Source organism: Oncorhynchus mykiss, chromosome 22 (genome assembly GCF_013265735.2).
Source record: "Oncorhynchus mykiss isolate Arlee chromosome 22, USDA_OmykA_1.1, whole genome shotgun sequence".
Classification (NCBI taxonomy): domain Eukaryota; kingdom Metazoa; phylum Chordata; class Actinopteri; order Salmoniformes; family Salmonidae; genus Oncorhynchus; species Oncorhynchus mykiss.
In genome coordinates this window covers 7,326,020-7,347,859 of record NC_048586.1, presented here as the reverse complement: position 1 = coordinate 7,347,859, position 21,840 = coordinate 7,326,020, and the positions used below count along the sequence as shown (strand labels likewise).

Below are 21,840 nucleotides of genomic sequence, written 5' to 3'. Positions count from 1 at the left end.
CCACTCTACTTATCCTCAACACTGGGGCCCATCAAGGGTGCATTCTCAGCCCTCTCCTGTACTCCCTGTTCACCCATGACTGCATGGCCATGCACACCTCCAACTCAATCATCAAGTTTGCAGACGATATACTACAGTGGTAGGCTTGATTACCAAGAATGACGAGACGGCCTACAGGGAGGAGGTGAGGGCCCTCGGAGTGTGATGTCAGGAAAATAACCTCTCACTCAATGTCAACAAAACAAAGGAGATGATCCTGGACTTCAGGAAACAGCAGAGGGAGCACCCCCCCACACCCTCCATCAACTTTTTCTGATTTCCCAGTTGTCTTGAAAGCACCATAAAACCAGAGAATGCAAGACTTTAATGACAAAAGGTGCCCACAAGAAGGACTGCCTGTTCAAGTGAGCACAGCACAACAAGGGGAGTCCAAAATGTCTTGTATCCTGCTGCATAAATTATGTAAAATACCAGGGAGATATGTAAACTGTAGCTAAGAAAGTAATGCTAAGTTTATGTTGTGTAGTAAGCTGTTAGTAGCACGTGCCTCACCCTAATAATTTGGTCCCTTTCCCCCTCATAACTTAGCCTACTGTTCTGACTTGGCCATGCACATGTAGCCTATAGCCTGTTTAAGAGAACTTTGTAGGAGTCTTTATTGTGTGCTTATATGCCCCCTTATTTATCCTACGGTTCTGACTTGGTGTACAGGGAGAATACTGTAACAACACCCTAGTGCCCAAAAAAACTCATCACTAAGCTTAGGGCCCTGCAACTGAACACCTCCCTCTGCAACTAGATCCTGGAATTCCTGACGGGCTGCTCCCAGGTGGTGCTGACCCTAAACACGGGGGGCCCACAGGGTTTTGTGCTTAGTCCCCTCCTGTACTCCCTGTTCACCCACAACTGAGAGGTCACACACAACTCCAACACCATCATCAAGTTTGCTGACGACACATCGATGGTAGGCCTGATCACCAGTGACGATGAAACAGCCTACAGGGAGGAGATCAGTGACATGGCAGTGTGGGACCGGAACAACAACCTCTCCCTCAACGTCAGTAAATCACAAAGTACTTAAAATGGCCCCCACACACACACACACACACACAGTTGTGAAGAAGGCGCGACAGCGCCTCTTCCCCCTCAGGAGGTGGGCCAGTATCCCTGTGGAATGCTTCCGAAACCTTGTAGAGTCCATGCCCCAAAGAATTGAGGCTGTTCTGAGGGCAAAGGGGGGTGCAACACAATATTAGGAAGGTGTTCCTAATGTTTGGTATTCTCCGTGTTTATACTGTAAGTGTTGTTTCTCAAGATGATCTGGAGTGCTCTGCCATTAAGAAAGGTGCCACTGGTCACAACTATAAGTGTAACTAATAACAACCAACGTACAGCAAAAACACATAATATTGTATTTGCATATAACGCCTTGATCATTCAATTTACTGTAGTATTTAACAGGCATGAACTGCTGTTTACTCAAATGTTCAATCAGTGAGAATATTACTAAAGCAATTATGACCAATCATGGTAAAAGAAAAACAAATGCCAAAAATTTGCACAAAATGTGTGTATGTGTGCTTTTAAGAATATATACAACAATATTAACACAACATACAATAATTTCAACGATTTTTACTGAGTTAAAGTTCATATAAGGAAATCTGTCAATTGAAATAAATTCATTTTGCCCTAATCTATGGATATTACATGACTCGGTAGGGCCGCAACCAAGGGAGGTCCTGGGAGGGCGTAGGCCCACCCACTGGGGAGCCAGGACCTCCCACTGAGAAGCCAGCCCAGCCAATCAGAATGAGTTTTTCCCCACAAAAGGGCTTTAATACAGACAGAAATACTCCTGTTTCATCAGCTGTCTGGGAGGCTGGTCTCAGACAATCCTACAGGTGAAGATGCCGGATGCGGAGGTCCTGGGCTGGCGTGTTTGCACGTGGTCTGCGGTTGTGAGGCCGGTTGGACGTACTGCCAAATTCTCTAAAATGATATTGGAGGGGGCTTATGGTAGAGAAATGAACATTCAATTCTCTGGCAACAGCTCTGGTAGACATTTGTGCAGTCAGCATGCCAATTGCACGCTCCCTCAAAACTTGAGACATCTGTGGCATTGTGTTATGTGACAAAACTGCACATTTTAGAGTGGCCTTTTATTGTCCCCAGTAGAAGGTGTACCTGTGTAATAATCATGCAGTTTCTTGATATGCCACACCTGTCAGGTGGATGGATTATTTTGGCAAAGGAGAAATGCCCACTAACCAGGATGTAAACAAATTTGCACAAAATTTGAGAAATAAGCTTTTTGTGAGTACTGAACATTTCGGAGATATTTTATTTCAGCTCATGAAACCAACATTTTACATGTTGCGTTTCTATTTGTTTTTCAGTATAGATGGAGACCTATTTCTGTTATTGTAGTATGTGCCTTTAAGATGACGTCATGCAACGTCCCACTGTGGATACAAATGTAACTAGATCAAATGTAGTAGATACTAACTGCATGTGCATTTAACTAAACACTTTAACAAATCATACTGTAATATTTGCTACACACTTCAGTTTGCCTGTATTCGTGCCAAACTACTTTCATAGACTGACAATAAATAAAACGTTAGACCCCCCCCCAGTTGATATGAGGGAACAGTCAGTGGTTGTATTTGATTAACATTTCATTAAAAGTATAGATTTCAGCCAACAAAGAAAGATGCGCAGCCACGGAGGACAAATATAGCCACATGGTAAGGGTTTAAGAACACAAGTTTTTACAAGTATCGACCTTTGGCGACACAGTCCACGTGTTTTGAAATGTTTCTTTTAACTTTTATTTAACTAGGCAAGACAGTTAAGAACAAATTCTTATTTACATTGACGGCCTACCCCGGCCAAACCTGGATGATGCTGGGCCAATTGTGCGTCGCCCTATGAGACTGTTGCCCTACTTGATCAAAGTAAAGTGGTCCATATGCCAATACATATTTTTGAAATTAAAGTGCGCTTATTGCGTATTTACAGTTGAAGTCGGAAGTTTACATACACCTTAGCCAAATACATTTAAACTCAGTTTTTCACAATTCCTGACGTTTAATTCTAGTAAAAATTCCCTGTTTTAGGTCAGTTAGGATCACCACTTTATTTTAAGAATGTGAAATGTCAGAATAATAGCAGAAAATTATTTCAGCTTTTATTTCTTTCATCAAATTCCCAGTGGGTCAGAAGTTTACATACACTCAATTAGTATTTGGTAGCATTGCCTTTAAATTGTTCAACTTGGGTCAAAAGTTTCAGGTAGCCTTCCACAAGCTTCCCACAATAAATTGGGTGAATTTTGGCCCATTCCTCCAATTTTAAAGATACAATTCCCGTTAATCCAGCCACAGTGTCTGATTTCAAAAAGGAAATGAAACTTTCCATACATGTCTAATATGGGCAGAAATCTTACATTTTTGTTAATCTAACTGCCTGTCCAATTTACAGTAGCTATTACAGTGAAAAAAATACCATGCTATTGTTTGAGGAGAGTGCACAACAACAACAACAACAACAACAAAAAAACTGATCAGTAATTCAGTAAACTTGCTCTGATTTGTCATCCTGAGGGTCACAGAGATAAGATGTAGCATAGTTTTGTTTGATAAAATCAATTTTTATATTCAAATGTAGGAACTGGGTTCTGCAGTTTGAATCCCTGCTGTCTCTGGCTCCACTTTTTGCCCATTCCTCGATGACAGAGCTGGTGTAACGGAGTCAGGTTTGTTGGCCTCCTTGCTCGCACATAAGTTTTCAGTTTTGCCCACAAAGTTTCTATGGGATTGAGGTCAGGGCTTTGTGATGGCCACTCCAATACCTTGACCTTGTTGTCCTTAAGCCATTTTGCCACAACTTTGGAAGTATGCTTGGGTCATTGTCCATTTGGAAGACCCATTTGCGACCAAGCTTTAACTTCCTGACTGATGTCTTGAGATGTTGCTTCAATATATCCACACAATTGTCCTCCTCATGATGCCATCTATTTTGTGAAGTGCACCAGTCCCTCCTGCAGCAAAGCACCCCACAACATGATGCTGCCACCCCTGTGCTTCACGGTTGAGATGGTGTTCTTTGACTTGCAAGCCTCCCCCTTTTCCTCCAAACATAACGATGGTCATTATGGCCAAGCAGTTCTATTTGTGTTTCATCAGACCAGAGGACATTTCTCCAAAATGTACGATCTTTGTCCCCATGTGCAGTTGCAAACCGGAGTCTGGCTGTTTAATGGCGTTTTTGGAGCAGTGGCTTCTTCCTTGCTGAGCGGCCTTTCAGGTTATGTCGATATAGGAATAGTTTTACTGTGGATATAGATACTTTTGTACCTGTTTCCTCCAGCATCTTCACAAGGTCCTTTGCTGTTGTTCTGGGATTGATTTGCACTTTTTGCACCAAAGTACGTTAATCTCTAGGAGACAGAACCGGTCTCCTTCCTGAGCGATATTACGGCTGCGTGTTCTCATGGTGTTTATACTGACGTACTATTGTTTGTACAGATGAACGTGGTACCTTCAGGCGTTTGGAAATTTCTCCCAAGGATAAACCAGACTTGTGGAGGTCTACAATTTTTTTTCTGAGGTCTTGGCTGATTTCTTTTGATTTGCCCATAATGTCAAGCAGAGAGGCACTGAGTTTGAAGGTAGGCCTTGAAATACACCCACAGGTACACCTCCAATTGACTCAAATGATGTCAATTAGCCTATCAGAAGCTTCTAAAGTCATGACATAATTTCCTGGAATTTTCCAAGCTGTTTAAAGGCACAGCCAATTTAGTGTATGTAAACTTCTGACCCACTGGAATTATGATACAGTGAATTATTAGTGAAATAATCTGCCTGTAAACAATTGTTGGAAAAATTACTTGTGTCATGCACAAAGTTGATGTCCTAACCGACAAGAAATTTGTGGAGTGGTTGAAAAATGAGTTTTAATGACTCCAAGCTAAGTGTAAACTTCCGACTTCAACTTTATGTTTCCCCTTTTGTGATCTCATCTTAGTCAGTCTTTCTCGCTTTGTGATCTCTCTTGTCATCCCTTTGTGATGTCATACATTCTCTTTCTTTCTTTGCTACATCCCCTGTCCTTTTTCTGTCATTTCATTATTTTCTTTGTGACGTTACCTCTGCCCTCTGTGACTCGATTTCTGTCTGGTTATTGTGATGTCATATCATTCTGTCTCTCTTTGCAAGGTCATTTCTGCCCTTCTTTTTGTGATGTCATCACTGTCTTCCTCTCTTTGTGATACCATTCTGGTGCAGGCAAAGTTCCAGTCGGTGTACCAGATGGTGATGGACGAGGACTTCCCAGCATGCACCAGGCTGCTGAGCTGCACGCACTCCCTGGCCTCCATGCACCACGTGGCTGAGGAAAAAGGTCAGAGGTCACTGTTCAGCCCACACAAACTAATGTTGAAAGTTAATGTGCTCCTCAGAAACAATCAACTGTAAACCCCTAAAACCAATAATTAATTTCTCACTTCTATGTCAGACTGAAGTGCACATTGATAGATTTTATTAGTATATCAGGTAATTCCGAGACTGCAGCACCCTTGAAATTGTTTGAGATTTTCTAAAGATGAGCTGCACATGAACACATTATAAAAGAGTGATGTTGAGGGGTCTCAGGTGTTATACGTGTCACCGCTACTGCCTGGAAAGGACCATGGAAGGGTTAAAGAAGAAGGTACACATTGATCAATCTATGAGCTGCATAAGCAGGGGTTTTCATGCTCTATAGTACATCCTGAAGCAATCTGATCCTGGCAACCTCCAGGTTGTGCAGGCTTTTGTTCTAGCCCAGGAATAACACACCGGATTCATCTAATCATCAAACCCTTGATTAGCTGAATCAGGAGTTCAGAATTGCTGCTCTCCAGTAGATTTAACAGTGTTAACAGTGTGTTGGTTTTGCTGTGTACCTGCTGTTCTAGGCTGAGAGGACAGTGAAGGCCCTCGGAAAGACTAACATCTCAGTGGGAGAAAGGGTGAAGTCCATGACGTACGTCAGAGTCTAGAAGGAGTCAGAGACCCAGGAAGGTGAGTCACTCTCAGGGCCTGGTCTAATACCGCAGACCTGTGCCATGTTCTCCCTGGCCTGCAATCCTCAAATTAACCAGAGGATGGCACCAAACCCACTTTAGAGATCAGGAGCTTTCCACACCAAACATTGCCTCATGTTACATTTTCGGTTTCACATTCATTTTATATTTAAAGCTCAGACTGTCAACCCAGTTTCCTGTGATATCAATAGGATGGATGTCATTCCATAATGAAGTGTATAAAGTGATGCTGTGGTATTAACCCTCTTATACCCTCTCTTCATTGTAACACAGAGGACTACCTGCAGTATGCCCGTGGTCTGATATCTGCGGACATCAGTGAAGACCTGAGAAAAGCTCTCCTCAAGCATCTACAGTATGTACATGCACAATCTAAAATGAAAAAGCACAATCTAAAATCAAATGTTCATGTAGCTTCATCGTAAGTGTCACTGAGTAATTTGAAATACATGTTAACCACCCCCAAAAAACTGAAGATGAGTGTGCGGTTTTGGAGACCGAAATCAAATAACTTGTGGCAGTTAGATTTCTCAAGACACATCCCCCACAGTTTGAAGATAATTGCAGGTCCCAGGTCAGCACTTTTGACTGGAAATGTACTGGTGATGAAAGTGACATTGTGCTATTAAGACATTGATACTTCTGAAGGCAATGCATTAAGCAGCATTATTAGTGTTTAACAGTCTGATGGTCAGTCACCTTTCACCTTCCTCCTGACAGGTTACCTGAGCTCTCAAGCACTAAGAAAGTGGAGCATCATTCAAAGGTATTTTATTCAGCTTCTCTGTGTAGGCTACTTGTGTCATCACACTGTGTAGTTAGGCCTACTGTATATACTGACATATTTTTTCCTAGTTTTCTATTTATTTGGGGACATTGTTCCTTTTCTGCATGTATTAGGAACCAAAGCGGGATAAATCTTTTATTTTACATATAAACTATTGTAGGGTCTGGCTTTTTCACTGTGATCTTCTCTTGAGATTCACCAGATGGTAGCAGTGTACAGGTAGATTAGTGTGTTCTTATGCCTATTGTTGGTGGATGTGGTTGGTCAGTTGGTGATACTCACGGTATTGCCACGGTAACTTGTAAACGTGTGTCTGTGGTGTGATTGGTGGTTGGTGTTTAGAGTGATGGAAAGCAGGTCTCACTCTATACATCCCATCCTCATTCGGCAGAAGTGAAAGCTGTCTGACAAATCAGTGGAGGCGGGAGAGGACTACACCAAATTCAACAGCTCCGATTTCGCCCGCAAAGTGAGGGAGATTAGGTGCAGCCTGCATGAATGGACCCATGAGAGAATTATATATATATATATGGGGGAGGAACCTTCCTGAAGTTCACGTGAGTGCAGTTTAAAGCAATGCAATGCAGAGGCCTTCAAATCCAGACGAAGGTCCAAGTAACATTGTATATTCTGTCTGGAAAAGAGTCATGATGATGTGTAATTACGTTTCAGCCGTCTTCACTCAAGGCCGATGAGCAATACTATTGAATACATCTTTTCTCCTCCTCCAGCCGCCCTAGAAGATGAGTGCGGCACAGAAGATCCTGGCCAAGGTGGACAAAACAGGCATGAAAAGCATGTCTGCCTTCTTCAGCCCCAAGGGCAAAGCAGAGAAACTGATTGTTAGGATGGTGCATCAGAATTTGTATGTGTATGTTGGTGTGCGTGGATACACTGAGTGTACAAAACATTAGGAACACCTGCTCTTTCCATGACATAGACTGACCAGGTGAAAGCTATGATCCCTTATTGATGTTTATTATTGATTGTTAAATCCACTTCAATCAGTGTAAATAAAGGGGAGGAGACAGGTTAAAGAAGGATTTTTAAGCCTTGTGACCATTGAGACATGCATTGTCTATATGTGCCATTCAGAGGGTGAATGTGCAAGACAAACTATTGAAGTGCCTTTCAATGGAGTATGGTAGTAAGTGCCAGGCACACTGGTTTGAGTGTGTCAAGAACTGCAACGCTGCTGGGTTTTTCATGCTCAACAGTTTCCTGTGTGTGTCAAGAATGGTCCACCACCCAAAGGACAGCCAGCCAACTTGACACAACTGTGGGAAGCGTTGGAGTCAACATGGGCCAGCATTCCTGTGAAATGCTTTCGACACCTTGTGGAGTTCATGCCCCGACGAATTTAAGCAGTTCTGAGGGAAAAGGGGGGTGTCAACTCAATATTAGGAAGGTGTTCCTAATGTTATTTACACTCAGTGTACCTTGTGTGTGTGTTTGTGCGCACATTTGTGCCTTTAGTAATAAAGAAAATAAAATTGTATTTTTGAGAGAAACAGATCTGTAGCAAGGTGATTTGAACTTGCCTTGAGAAACTGGGTTGATTCACACTAGTTGTGAGAATAAGAGGATAAAAAACAAGAACATGAATAGCTATTACTTCAAGGTTTGGGGGGAGTATATAAAGTAAATGATGTTTAAACTCCCTCCAGGTAGCCTAGAGGTTAGAGCTTTGGGCCAGTAACCGAAAGGTTGCTGGATTGAATCCTCGAGCTGACAAGGTTAAAATATGTCGTTTTGCCCCCTGGTAGGTCGTCATTGTAAATAAGACTTAACTTTACTTGCCTAGGTAAATAAAAAATCCCTTCTGTGCTCTCATATTATTGTGTCGATAACCAGCATGAGTTCAGCCTGTCGTCTCCTGTAATAAAGTACAACCTTTTCAACAAACACACCAAGGGTCCACAAGTCATGGAAAAAGTGTCTTGGTGACCCATTTTAATGTACATAAATAATATAGACTTAACAGGATAAATCATATTGTTACAGTACAATGGTAGCCCACTACAGTATAAAACGAAATAAGCAGTGCCATTTGCAGTACCTTGGTTAATGTTTAAGAATAATTTAAATTATTCAATCTGAGGCACATGGTGAACATCTTACATTTCATACAGTGATGTTGATCATGTAGTCTAGGGAGACTGATGCGACAGGTAAACCTGGATATAATAAGCCTAGTCTAAATGTGTAACAAAAATACTTGGAAAAGAAAATGGACAGTTGCATTGTTGATTGTGATGTCAGGTGGAGTAGGTGGTCTGTTTAGTCACAGTAACTAAGTAATGAGAGTGTTTGTTGGTAATTACACTGTCCAAGTTACGCACGGTCCTTTGTGGATCGGGTTACCGCCCCATCAGTCCCAGGATCCACAGCAGACTGGATAATTTATCAGGCTGGTGGCATAGCGAACAATGGCACATGCTAAGCCTGTCCACACCAACATAATACCATAATCATTGGCTGCCACTTTCTCTCAGTTCCCACTTCCTCTAGGCCTACTTCTCTCTCTCACTTCCTATATTACTATCCATGGTTATTTTGTGGTTTCCCTGCCAATTCCTCACCAGCTGAATGCTTGCATGTCGCGGGACCTCCCCAAGTTGACTCCCGTACTTGTTATGAAACTCAGCAAGTTCGTACTACTTCTTTTTGAGTTTCGGCTTGAAGCGCAGTGTCTGGAAAGCGCTCTCCACCACTTTGGGCAGGTGGATGGGGTTTCTCTGTAGGTGTCGTCGGCTGCTCGTTGTCCCGTTGTCGCTGTTCTTCTTGGCCGTGCTGCTGCTTTTGCTGGTTGAGGCCGGCTTCTTCAGCTTGGACTCATCTGTGGGACACCGTGGGACCCTCATGACCCAGTTGGAGTGGAGGTCGTGCTCACTGGTGCTGGTGGCCACTGATGAAGAGAGAGATGGGTTCACGTCAGTTCTCAAAATGCCCATCCAAATTCTACATGGGGAGAGAAAAAACCACTAAAGGGTAGTTTGTGATCTATTACGGTTACAATTACTCTGAGACTGCAACAAGCTGTTCACTGTCTCTAGATCAGCACCAGGTAGCTAGGGCTTTACTACACCTAGTGTTGATTTTTCAGTGTTACATTTCTAGTGTTGATTTAGGAGTTAAATTAACTCTAAAAAATCCCCAGTGTTGGTGTCAATAACCATTGTTGACTGTGATTGTGTCAGTTTTACTCTGCGGAGACTAAAACATTCTCATCAAAACCACGCCCATCATCATCTTATTTCCCAGCACTCTCTACTGGATCTAGATTTTTTGGGGGGGATTGTTTTTAATATGTGTGTTTTTGCATGTACATTGATTGATTAATTTTATGCCACACAAAGATACATAACATACATTTTTCTAAACTAATCCAATCAATTAGTTAGATTTATTGCACCCGTTACTTAAATGGTTAAGGTAGTCTCTTTCATCAAAGTTCCTAACCTTTAACATCTTTCTGACTGCAGGTTGTGTGTGAATAAACAGTGTAACTGTTGGCTGTCTTAACTCAGGCTGGATTCCAATAGGAATTATATGTCACTTTGAAAGTCAGTATATTGTGATTTGTAAACCAGTAGGTTCTTAACACCATTGTGTTGGGGTAAAATATTGCCAATAAAGTAAGGAAGGCCTTATGATATATGTAAGATATTGTCATCAACAGTTTTATTTAAATTGTTTTCTTTTGGAAAAGTTTTATTAACACATTTCTTGTAAAAACAGCTCATACATTTTGTACATCATGTCATACACATAAAACTGCAACAAAGCATAAAACACAGCATTTGAAAGTTACATTTAAATTGGTTAAAAAGTACATGTTAAAATCAATGAAAACAACCATGAATAAAAGTACTTTCCTGGAAAACATCAAATCTGTAAAAGCCATTTAAAATGTGTACTAATGATCTAACGAAGGTAAAACATTTTTAAGACAGGGAAAACATGGTAAAAAGTCACCTTGTTAAAAGGCTGTCTTCGGTCCCTTGTACAGGAGCGGTCCCTTGTACAAACTCGCCTCATCCTGCTCCTCTGAATAAATTACCGTCCCTTCCTTCGGGGCTCAGAGGAGATCCCTCCCCTAGGCGCATCGCCCTAGGCGCCGCAGCGCTGTCAGTCCGTGGCCGCCGGGACCTAGTGTGTTGTGGGGGACCCATTGCCCCCTTCCTTCCGTACCACCCCAGGGCTTCCGTGGCTACCATGGCCACTGCCTGGGGGTGGTCTCTACGCTTTTCCCTACCAGCAGGTTGCGGGAGGACCACAGTGCTTCCTTCAAGCACGTGAGGGTGGGACAGAACTTGGTGAAGGCCTTCGATGGAATAGGCCTTCGGCCCACCCCATACAGCACGAGCTGAGGTGTTAGGTCCTCCCCTGCTGGCAGACACGCCGCAGCCTGGTCGGGGGCACATGCCCCGTGAGTGCATAACGGCCCTGTTACATTTGCCTACAGCAAAAACTCACTTTATGAAGTCCACAGGGCCAGATTTTAAGGAATTCAACAACCATGTCGCTGTCACTAACAAATACAGTCATGGGTGGTAACTCTACAAGTCACTCAAAAAGGCAAGGCACACTGGGAAATGATATTGGGGCTCTGTTTTTTGTATGTTGTGCCGACATCGATAAAGTTTGAGCATAAAGTTACTGATCCCTTCCCCCATGTCAAACACTTGATTTCAGGAGGCGGGATTATTAAGGGGACAAGGTGACATCACCTAAACTCTCATTTTACTACACCAATGGTAACATGATATTCTCGTACCTAATTTAGATAAGTACCGTCTTGTAACCAACATAGGAGACTGCGTGTTCGCAGGAGACTGTGTGGTTTATCAAGCTAGATAGCTACTCTACTGGTGACCAAATTTGACTGCAGGGTGTCAGCAAATATAATTAAAAATTTACACTATTCATCGATGGCAAATATTCTTATATGTTTCCACTTTCATATGTATCTGGTGTTAGCTATTTACTAGGGAGCATAGTTCAAAATGCTGACACGTTTGTCATGTTAAAATCTGTCAGCAATGCTGTGAACCGCAAAAGAGATGTCAAACAGGAGGTGTAAAATTGACATCGTTGATGCAATTTCAATGTTGTTTAGATTGCTTGGTGTATCACAAAATTTGCATGAGATTATGTAACTGCTCACTGCATTCAAATTTATTGACATAGTCCTTCCAAAGAGCTGTCAGTCAAGGTGAGCTCCTGAATATAACCTCCTGCCCACTCAGCTTGTCTTTTCAAAGTTCCTGGTAGTTAGTCATGAGAGAAAGTAGACTCTTTTTTTTCTGTAATTTTGAGCATTTCTATCCCCCCAAAAATATTCTGGGATATATTTTAGAGCTAGGTTTCCATCCAATTGGCGACAGACTTTCATGCCAATATTAAAAAATCTGCATTAAAACAATTTGCGAATTTTCCCAACAGAGATGTGTTTCCATCTAATTAACTTGTTGCAGATAAAAGGTGCACATATAAGTACACGGTTAAATTCACAAATAAACAAGTAAAAAAATGTCACTGCATTTTCAACTCTACTCATGTCATCTCACCCAAAAAATGTGTGTTTTATAGTGAGTGTGCCCACTTTGGTCTTTGCACGCACACTCTAACCGGCTACAGTGCACATATTGTATAGCCTACATGATGAGATTATTATGGACAAAAGAGCGAGATTATTTTTATTTGTCAAATGGCAGCCAAGCATTAGGGATCATGTCACCAGAATAAGACCCTCGATATTTACTAGAAAGGAGCATCAAGCTCATCACCTTGCACTTTCACCACCCTGTGATGTTCATCATAACTTGTTCCATCTGTGGTCTAATAAACTGCATGCTTTCCCAACCAGTCCTAGTTGGAGGACCACACAATATCTCATTGCGTGACTTCAAATTTACTTCGATGTGATGGTTATTACAGTATATCAATATTTGCGCATAAAATCGTTTTCACTGACATTTCTCACATAAATAATTTTACCGACACAAGAAGATCCACCTTGTCTAGCGTATTTTGTTTTGTTGACATTTGGAAAGTTTACAGAGAATATTTATGTTTCCATCAGGCCTGTCATGACATTTTTTTATCCAACATGTACTTTACTCACATAAAAAGGTTGGATGGTTAGTCAAAAGGCTATTTTACATGGAAATCTGAATGATCTTCGGGACTTTTAACACGCAAAAGTCTGGACCCATGTAGACACTGGCCCAGTTTTAAATTTAACATTGTCAGTGTTGATTTAAAACTAGAGAATTTGCTGTGTATCTCCAGATCAGCACCAGGTATCTGTCCACTGTCTCTATATCAGCACCAGGTAGCTGTCCACTGTCTTCGCTGTTTAGGCAAATTGATCGTACTACAAACCAAAACACAACTCACCAATGAAGTCAACGTCAGCGTGCCCATCGTCTACATGGGGCTTGCGCGTGTGCTCAGGGTCACAGCTCGCGATGACAGCATCAAAGAAGTCCAGAGTGTCCTCCTCATTGGGGATTGGAGGGGCAGACGGTTTGGTCCTCATGCTCTTTTAAAAAATTACAAAATAAGAGAGAACATGATTGTCTATTGATTTCTTTAGTAGAAGGCATTCAGTGGTTCAAACAATTTCATTTAGGACACAAGGATAATTATGAGGTGAGGTCATAGCCATTAAGTGATTCACAAAGCCTTTCTACCTGTGCGTCCTTGGAGTTGGGTGGGGGTGGCGCAGGCTTCTTCTTGGGGGAGATTGTGGCCTTCATCTCGTTGCTTTTGAAGTTGTTGACGCTCCTCGTGTACTGCCGTCTCAACGCCACCAGCTCTTCCAAATACTCCAGGCAGTTCTGATTTTGGGAGTAGAGCCATATCCGGTCCTCCTGCCTCTGATAATAATACAAGGCGGTGGTGGACTCGACATTTACAGAACTTTTGCTCCGCTTCAGTGTGGAGTTGACGGATGACTGATTCCTCTGGCCCACCACGAGCATGGAGGTGCTCCGCACCAACTTGACGGTGCACGCGCTGTGGTAGTCCTGCTCGGACCGCGGACTGCCATCACGAGCCCTGTGCCCATTGTTGGGACGGAGTGCGTTGTTGATCTTCCTAAACATGTGCGTGGAGTAACTCAGTTATAAAAAATATAATGTTAGTTCAATCGAGGTGCCCATAACCGTTTCCAAGTAGTATTCCTCAGAAATCAATTAGAAAACAAGCACATGGCGCGTAAAAGAAAAACGTTGGTCTTGTCCATGGGGATGAAACTGCCCGTGAGTATCGTTGGCAGAGAAGATAACTTCAGACTCCTCTCACTTTAAAAAAACGTTCCTGGCCATCACTGCGGTGTTATGGGGGGTTGTGCTATGGCAACGGGCCTCGAAATTCAACCCGCTCCTGTGTCATTACTATTGAACAGCAGTGTCAAATGTCTTAATGGGCACCTCAAGCTCCCATTGTCACCAAAACGCACGTGCTGTAGTCCCGCTGCCCAGTGGTTTATACACAGAAAATCGTCCAGTGTTGCATATTTCAGTGTAACATTTCTAGTGTTGATTCAGGAGTTAAATGAAGGCTCTAAGAGTAAAATTAACACCCACATGGTGTAAAATAACCCCAGTGTTGGTGCTAATAGCCAGTGTTGAGTGTGAGATTGTGGTTATATAAGTTTTGTCTCTGTGGAGACTAAAACCTTCTCATCAAAACCATGCCGTTCATTATCAGATTTAACCAGCATGCTCTACTGCAGCTAGATTTTTTAAGGATTGTTTTTAATATCTGTGTTTTTGCATACACATTGATTGCTTTTTTAATTTTATGCTACACAAAGATATAGCACATACATTTTTCTAAACTAATCCAATCAGTTAGTTAGATTCATTGCACACATTATTGAAATGGTTGTTCCAGTTTAAATGGTTTAGGTGTCACGCCCTGATCTGTTTTTCACCTGTCCTTGTGATTGTCTCCACCCCCTCCAGGTGTTGCTTATTTTCCCCAGTGGATTTATCCCTGTGTTTCCTGTCTCTCTGTGCCAGTGTGTCTTGTATGTTCAAGTCAACCAGTGTGGTTTTCCTGTGCGCCTGCTTTTTCTATTCATTTTTTGCTAGTCCTCCTGGTTTTGACCCGTGCCTATTTCTGGACTCTGTTACCCTGACCATTCTGCCTGCCACTCTGTACCTCCTAGACTCTGAACTGGTTTTGAACTTTTGCCTGTCCACGACCAATCACTTGCCAACCGTTTTGGATTATAATAAATATCAAAGACTCAAACCATCTGCCTCCCGTGTCTGCATCTGGGTCTCGCCTTGTGCCTTTATATTAGGTGCCCTTATATATTATATTAGTCTCCTCACAATATTCCTAACCCTAACAGTCATTCTAAATGCAGGTTGCGGGTGAATAGAAATTCCAACTGTCAGATGTCCGAACTGTGGCAGTCCTAACTGGCTGGATTACAATAGGACTTAGATATCACTTTACAAGCCAGCCCAGTGTGATTGCAGATATGCTGTGGCTTGTAAACAATGAGGGTCCTAACACCAGCTGTGTTAGGGTAGCACTTTGCCATCAAAGTAAGGTGTTATATATTTCATTTATTGTTCTAAAGAGTTTTAAAGTTTTACATTTGAGAGTTTTACATTTTAAAGAACACGAACAGTCAAAATCATGTCTTTCATGAAGTTGGATGATATTTGGATGAAACCAAATCAAAGTATGCAGAGGAGCGTGGTTTACATAGCTAGATAGATACTGTACTGGTGCCAGAATTTGACTGTAGGGTGTCAGCAAACATAATTCAAAGTTCACACTACTCATCTATGGAAAAGGAACTCACCATGCCTTCAGAAAGCATTCACACCCCATTAAGTTTTCCACATTTTATTGGGTTACAGCCTGAATTAACAGTTGATTAAACTGTGATTTTGTGTCACTGATCTACACACAATACCCCATAATGTCAATGTGGAATTTGGTTGCTAGGAAATGTATGTGGCAAAGAAGTTAACATTTTGTCCTGAATACAAAGTGTTATGTTTGGAGCAAATCCAACACAACACATCACTGAGTACCACTCTTCATAATTTTTAAGAATGGTGGTGACTGCATCATGTTATGGATATGCTTGTTATTGGCAAGGACTAGAGCGGGTTTTTTGTTTGGATAAAAAGAAACGGAACATAGCTATAAGCACAGGCAAAATCCTAGAGGAAAACCTGGTTCAGTGTGCTTTCCAACAGACACTTGGAGACTAATTCAACTTTCAGCAGGACAATAACCTAAAACACAAGGTCAAATCTACACTGTTGCTTACCAACATGACATTGAATGTTCTTCAGTGGCCTAGTTACAGTTTTGACTTAATTCAGCATGAAAATCTATGGCAAAACTTGAAAATGGCTGTTAAGCAATGATACACAATCAGCTTGACAGAGCTTGAAGAATTTTAGAAAGAATAATGGGCAAATATTGTACAATCCAGGTGTGCAAAACTCTCAGAGACTTACCCAAAACGACTCAGCACTGTAATCATCATTAAAGGTGCTTCCACAAAGTATTGACTCAGGGTTGAGCATACTTACAGTGTCACGTTCTGACCTTAGTTCCTTTGTCCTTTGTTTTTGTCTTTGTTTTAGTATGGTCAGGGCGTGAGTTGGGGTGGGCAGTCTATGTTTGTTTTTCTAGATTGGGTTTTGAGTTCGGCCTAGTATGGTTCTCAATCAGAGGCAGCTGTCAATTGTTGTCCCTGATTGAGAATCATACTTAGGTAGCCTGGGTTTCACTTTTGGTTTGTGGGTGTTTGTTTTCCGTGTGAGTGTTTGGTCCACCCGGTACGGTTTCGGTTTTCGTTCATTCACTTGATTGTTTTGTATTTCAGTGTTCAGTTCGGTTCATTAAATATTACATCATGAACACTTACCACGCTGCGCTTTGGTCCGATCCTTCTTCCACCTCTGAATGCCGTTACATACAGTTGAAGTCGGAAGGTTACATACACCTTATCCAAATACATTTAAACTCAGTTTTTCTGAGATGTTATTCCAGTAAAAATGCCCTGTCTTTGGTCAGTTAGTATCACCCCTTTATTTTAAGAATGTGAAATGTCAGAATAATAGCAGAGAGAATGATTTATTTCGGTTTTATTTCTTTAATTCCCAGTGGGTCAGAAGTTTACATACACTAAATTAGTATTTGGTAGAATTGCTTTTAAGTTGTTCAACTTGGGTCAAACATTTCGGGTAGCCTTCCACAAGCTTCCCACAATAAGTCTGGGAATTTTGGCCTATTCCTCCTAACAGAGCTAGTGTAACTCAGTCAAGTTTGTAGGCCTTCTTGATCGCACACGCTTTTTCAGTTCTGCCCAAAAATGTCTATAGGATTGATGTCAGGGCTTTGTGATTGCCACTCCAATACCTTGACTTTGTTGTCCTTAAGCCATTTTGCCACAACTTTGGAAGTATGCTTGGCGTCATTGTCCATTTGGAAGACCAATTTTTAACTTCCTTTAACTTCCTGACTGATGTCTTGAGATGTTGCTTCAATATATCCACATAATTGTCCTCCTCATGATGCCATCTATTTGTAAAGTGCACCAGTCCCTCCTGCAGCAGCAAAGCACACTCACAACATGATGCTGCCACCCTCGTGATTCACGGTTGGGATGCTGTTCTTCGGCTTACAAGCCTCCCCCTTTAAACCTCCAAACATAACGATGGTCATTATGGCCAAACAGTTCTTTTTTTGTTTCATCAGACCAGAGGACATTTCTCCAAAATGTATGATCTTTGTCCCTCTGTGCAGTTGCAAACCGTAGTCTGGCTTTTTTATGGTGGTTTTTGAGCAGTGGATTCTTCCTTGCTGATCAGCCTTTCAGGTTGTGTTGATATCAGACTTGTTTTGCTGTGGATAAAGATACTTTTGTACCGGTTTCCTCCAGCATCTTCACAAGGTCCTTTTCTGTTGTTCTGGGATTGGTTTGCACTTTATGCACCAAAGTACGGTCATCTCTAGGAGACAGAATGCATCTCCTTCCTGTGCGGTATGACGGCTGCGTGGTGTTTGTACTTGTGTACTTTTGTTTGTACAGATGAATGTGGTACCTTCAGGCGTTTGGAAATTGCTCTCAAGGATGAACCAGACTTGTGGAGGTCTACAATTTTTTGTTCTGAGGTCTTGGCTGATTTCCTTTGACTTTCCCATGACGTCAAGCAAAGACGCACTGAGTTTGAAGGTAAGACTTGAAATACATCCACAGGTACTCCTCCACTTGACTCAAATGATGTCAATTAGCCTATCAGAAGCTTCTAAAGCCATGACATCATTTTCTGGAATTTTCAAAGCTGTTTAAAGGCACAGTCAACTTAGTGTATGTAAACTTCTGACCCACTGGAATTGTGATACAGTGAATTTTAAGTGAAATAATCTGTCTGTAAACAATTATTGGAAACATTTCAAAATTACATAAACAAAGTAGCCGAATTGCCAAAACTATAGTTTGCTAACAAGAAATTAGTGTAGTGGTTGAAAAACGAGTTTTAATTATTCCAACCTAAGTGTATGTAAACTTCAGAATTCAACTGTACGGAAATTTCTATAAATAATTTTCAATAAATATGGCCAAAAAATTTGACAAATATGTTTTCACCTGTTCATCATGGGGTAAGATGTGTGATATATATATATATATATTTTATTTGTTTTAATTGAGGCTGGAACACAGCCTTTCTAATCGACCTGGCCTGGTATCCTGGAAGGATATTGACCCCATCCTGTCAGTAGAGGATGCCTGGTTGCTCTTTAGAAATGCTTTCCTTGCCATCTTAAATAAGCATGGACCATTCAAAAAATGTAGAACTAAAAACAGATATAGCCCTTGGCTCACCCCAGACTTGATTGCCCTCGACCAGCACAAAAACATCCTGTGGCGTTCTGCATTAGCATCGAATAGCCCCCTTGATATGCAACTTTTCAGGGAAGTCAGGAACCATTATACTCAGTCAGTAAGGAATGCAAAGTCTAGCTTCTTCAAACAAAAATTTGCATCCAGTAGCACTAATTCCAAAAAGGTTTGGGGCACTGTAAAGTCTATGGAGAATAAGAGCACCCCCTCCCAGCTGCCCACTTCTCTGAGGCGAGGAAACACTGTCACCACTGGTAAATCTACGATAATCAATAATTTCAATAAGCATTTTTCTATGGCTGGCCATGCTTTCCACCTGGTTACCCCTACCCCGTTTTGTCACCAAAGCCCCATATACTACCCACCATTGCGACCTGTATGCTCTCGTTTGCTGGCCCTCACTACATAGTCATCGCCAAACCCACTGGCTCCAGGTCATGTATAAGTATTTTCTAGGTATCTCAGCTCACTGGTCACCATAGCAACACCCACCCGTAGCACGAGCTCCAGCAGGTATATTTCACTGGTCATCCCCAAAGCCAACAATTCTTTTGGCCACCTTTCCTTCCAGTTCTCTGGTGCCAATGACTGGTGCAAAAATCACTAAAGCTGGAGTCTTATATCTCCCTCCCTAACTTTAAGCATCAGCTGTTAGAGCAGTTTACCGATCACTGTACCTATACACGGCCCGTCTGTAAATAGCACACCCAACTACATCATCCCTATATTGTTATTTATCCTCTTGCTCTTTTGTACCCCAGTATCTCTACTTGCACATCATCATCTGCACATCTATCACTCCAGTGTTAATGCTAAATTGTAATTATTTCACCTCTATGGTCTATTTATTGCCTTACCTCCCTACTCTTCTACATTTGCACGCACTGTACATAGATTTTTCTATTGTGTTTTTGACTGTACGTTTGTTTATGTGTAACTCTGTGTTGTTGTTTTTTGTCACACTGCTTTGCTGGCCTACCTGGTTAAATAAAGGTACAATGAAATATGTTGAATAAGTCAAGGGGTAGGAATATTTTTCTGAAAGCACTGTATTTGTTTCCCCTTTCATCTGTGTCTGATGTTAGCTGGTTACAGGCTAGCTAGGTTTTCAGCCAGCATGGAACAAATAGGGAGAAAGGGTCATTTAAAACTCTGAAGCAGTTGTTATGTCAACACATCCTAGAGTGCTGCTGTGAACCGCAGTACAAAAGACAAGCCAAATGGGAGATGTTTAAACCTTTCTAGGGCAGGCGTTCCGCTAGCGGAACCCCTTGAAAACATTCCGCTAGCGGAACCCCTTGAATACATTCCGCTAGCGGAACCCCTTGAAAACATTCCGCTAGCGGAACCCCTTGAAAACATTCCGCTAGCGGAACCCCTTGAAAACATTCCGCTAGCGGAACCCCTTGAAAACATTCCGCTAGCGGAACCCCTTGAAAACATTCCGCTGAAAAGGCAGTGCGCAAAATTCAAAAACATTGTTTAGAAATATGTAACTTTCACAGTTCACAGTTCACTTTAGGATCTTTTTAACATCAATAAGGTTCCACGTTATTCATCCAAAAGTGAAAATGCTGCCCCCTATCCCAAAAAGGATTAAAAAAAAAACAATTGACACCATTAATGCATTTGCAATGTTGTTTGAGTTGCTTTGTCGCCCATAATATTTACATAATAATTATTTACATAATTACATAATAATACGCCTGTGTCAAGAAACTTGGATGCAGTGTTGCAGTAAAACACTGCATCCAAGTTTCTTGACACAGGCGTTTCAAAGAGCTGTCAGTCAAGGCGAACTCATTGAAAACAGTCAAGGCGAGCTCACTGAAAACAGCCTGTTTTTTTCAAACTTCCATGTAGTTTTTTCTAAGATTTTGAGCATTTCTATCCCCCTAAAATATTATGGGTGACATTTCATTCACTCAAAAGGCTATTTTCCATGGGAATCAGAATGCCTGTTCGGGACCTTTAATGGTAACATTTGCCTCCACTAGGAAAACGCTTGGTGAGGTCCATAGGACTGAAAATGAACGAATGTCACTAACAAATACAGTCGTGGGTGGCAACTACAATTCAGTCGAAAGGCAAGTCACTCTGGTAAATAAGGCTTTACAATAAGCAGTGTGTGAATTTAACACTGTTCCAGTGTCTGTACAGGTCCACACTTTCAGTGTTAATTGAATAAATTACGGATTACACTATGCGTAATATCTGTCTAAATATCCCCTCCAAATAAATAATTAAGGTGACTGTGGTGTCATGTTTCAGGCCCTGTGAACACCATTGTTGCGCTGGTTCTCTGCTGGCTAACAGACGCAAGGCGAAGATCTGCAATCTGCATTGACTCATCTATTGACTAAGGAGCCCTAGACTGGATGGTGAACACAAGAAAACGACCCCCCTCCAACCTCTACTCTGCAATTCTTTTCATGACCACAATAGAACTATACAGTATATAGATTGTAGACTGAGGGATCCCCCAACACATTAATTGATTCCCTTATCAGATAGGCTCAACCCTCCATGGCACCTTTGGTTACACAATGTGTCAGAGCGGACCTGACTGACTATGCAGGGTCTGGTTTCTAGCATAACACTGAGCTGGGTTTCAAACAGGAAATTGTGAGTTGTGGTTGCATGACCACAGGCTGGAGCGTGAGGCCACACTTCCCTTTCTGTCACCTGTAAACAGACCAGACGCTTGGGCAGGGCCACACACACACACACACACACACACACACACACACACACACACACACTTTCTGTCAGTTTGAGACATAAGGTGAAAGGGAGAGTCCAATTTATATTTGTTTGGCTTAGTGTGAAGTTTCTTTCTCCTTAAATCAATCTTTCCTTCCTCTTTTAAACCCCTCACCTGTGCTTTCCTTCCTCTTTTAAACCCCTGTGCTTTTTTCAGTGGAAAACAAAACTGTATTGTTTCATGTTCAGGACATTGACAGATGCTATGATGGAGGATATGGAAGACAGCCCTCTCACTTCCTCTTGGTCTTGTATAAAGCCTAAAGCAATGGGACCTACACTTGTCACAACCACTCA

General features: G+C 41.8%; 1 protein-coding gene and 1 pseudogene across 1 annotated transcript; one reads left to right on the top strand and one right to left on the bottom strand.

Annotated features, from left to right (window-relative positions):
• The first annotated feature begins 1,018 nt into the window (after positions 1-1,018).
• LOC110502040 lies at positions 1,019-8,633 on the top strand (annotated as a pseudogene).
• Positions 8,634-8,805: 172 nt separating this feature from the next.
• On the bottom strand, positions 8,806-14,151 carry LOC110502039 (uncharacterized protein C13orf42). Its single transcript, XM_036959579.1, has 4 exons — positions 13,583-14,151; positions 13,287-13,431; positions 11,140-11,270; positions 8,806-9,865 (listed from the first exon to the last, which is right to left on the bottom strand). The coding sequence occupies exons 1-4, from the start codon at positions 13,994-13,996 to the stop codon at positions 9,539-9,541; spliced, it is 1,017 nt and encodes a 338-aa protein (XP_036815474.1). The 5' UTR covers positions 13,997-14,151; the 3' UTR covers positions 8,806-9,538.
• Positions 14,152-21,840: the final 7,689 nt, after the last annotated feature.

Bases quoted from the DNA above. Each gene is read 5' to 3' on its own strand.
- LOC110502039 (XM_036959579.1), bottom strand. From the start codon at position 13,996: ATGTTTAGGAAGATCAACAACGCACTCCGTCCCAACAATGGGCACAGG. The intron at 13,432-13,582 runs GTAGAAAGGCTT...ATTTTTTAAAAG, and splicing joins CCAACTCCAAGGACGCACAG to AGCATGAGGACCAAACCGTC. The intron at 11,271-13,286 runs GTGAGTTGTGTT...GTCTGCCAGCAG, and splicing joins CGCTGACGTTGACTTCATTG to GGGAGGACCTAACACCTCAG.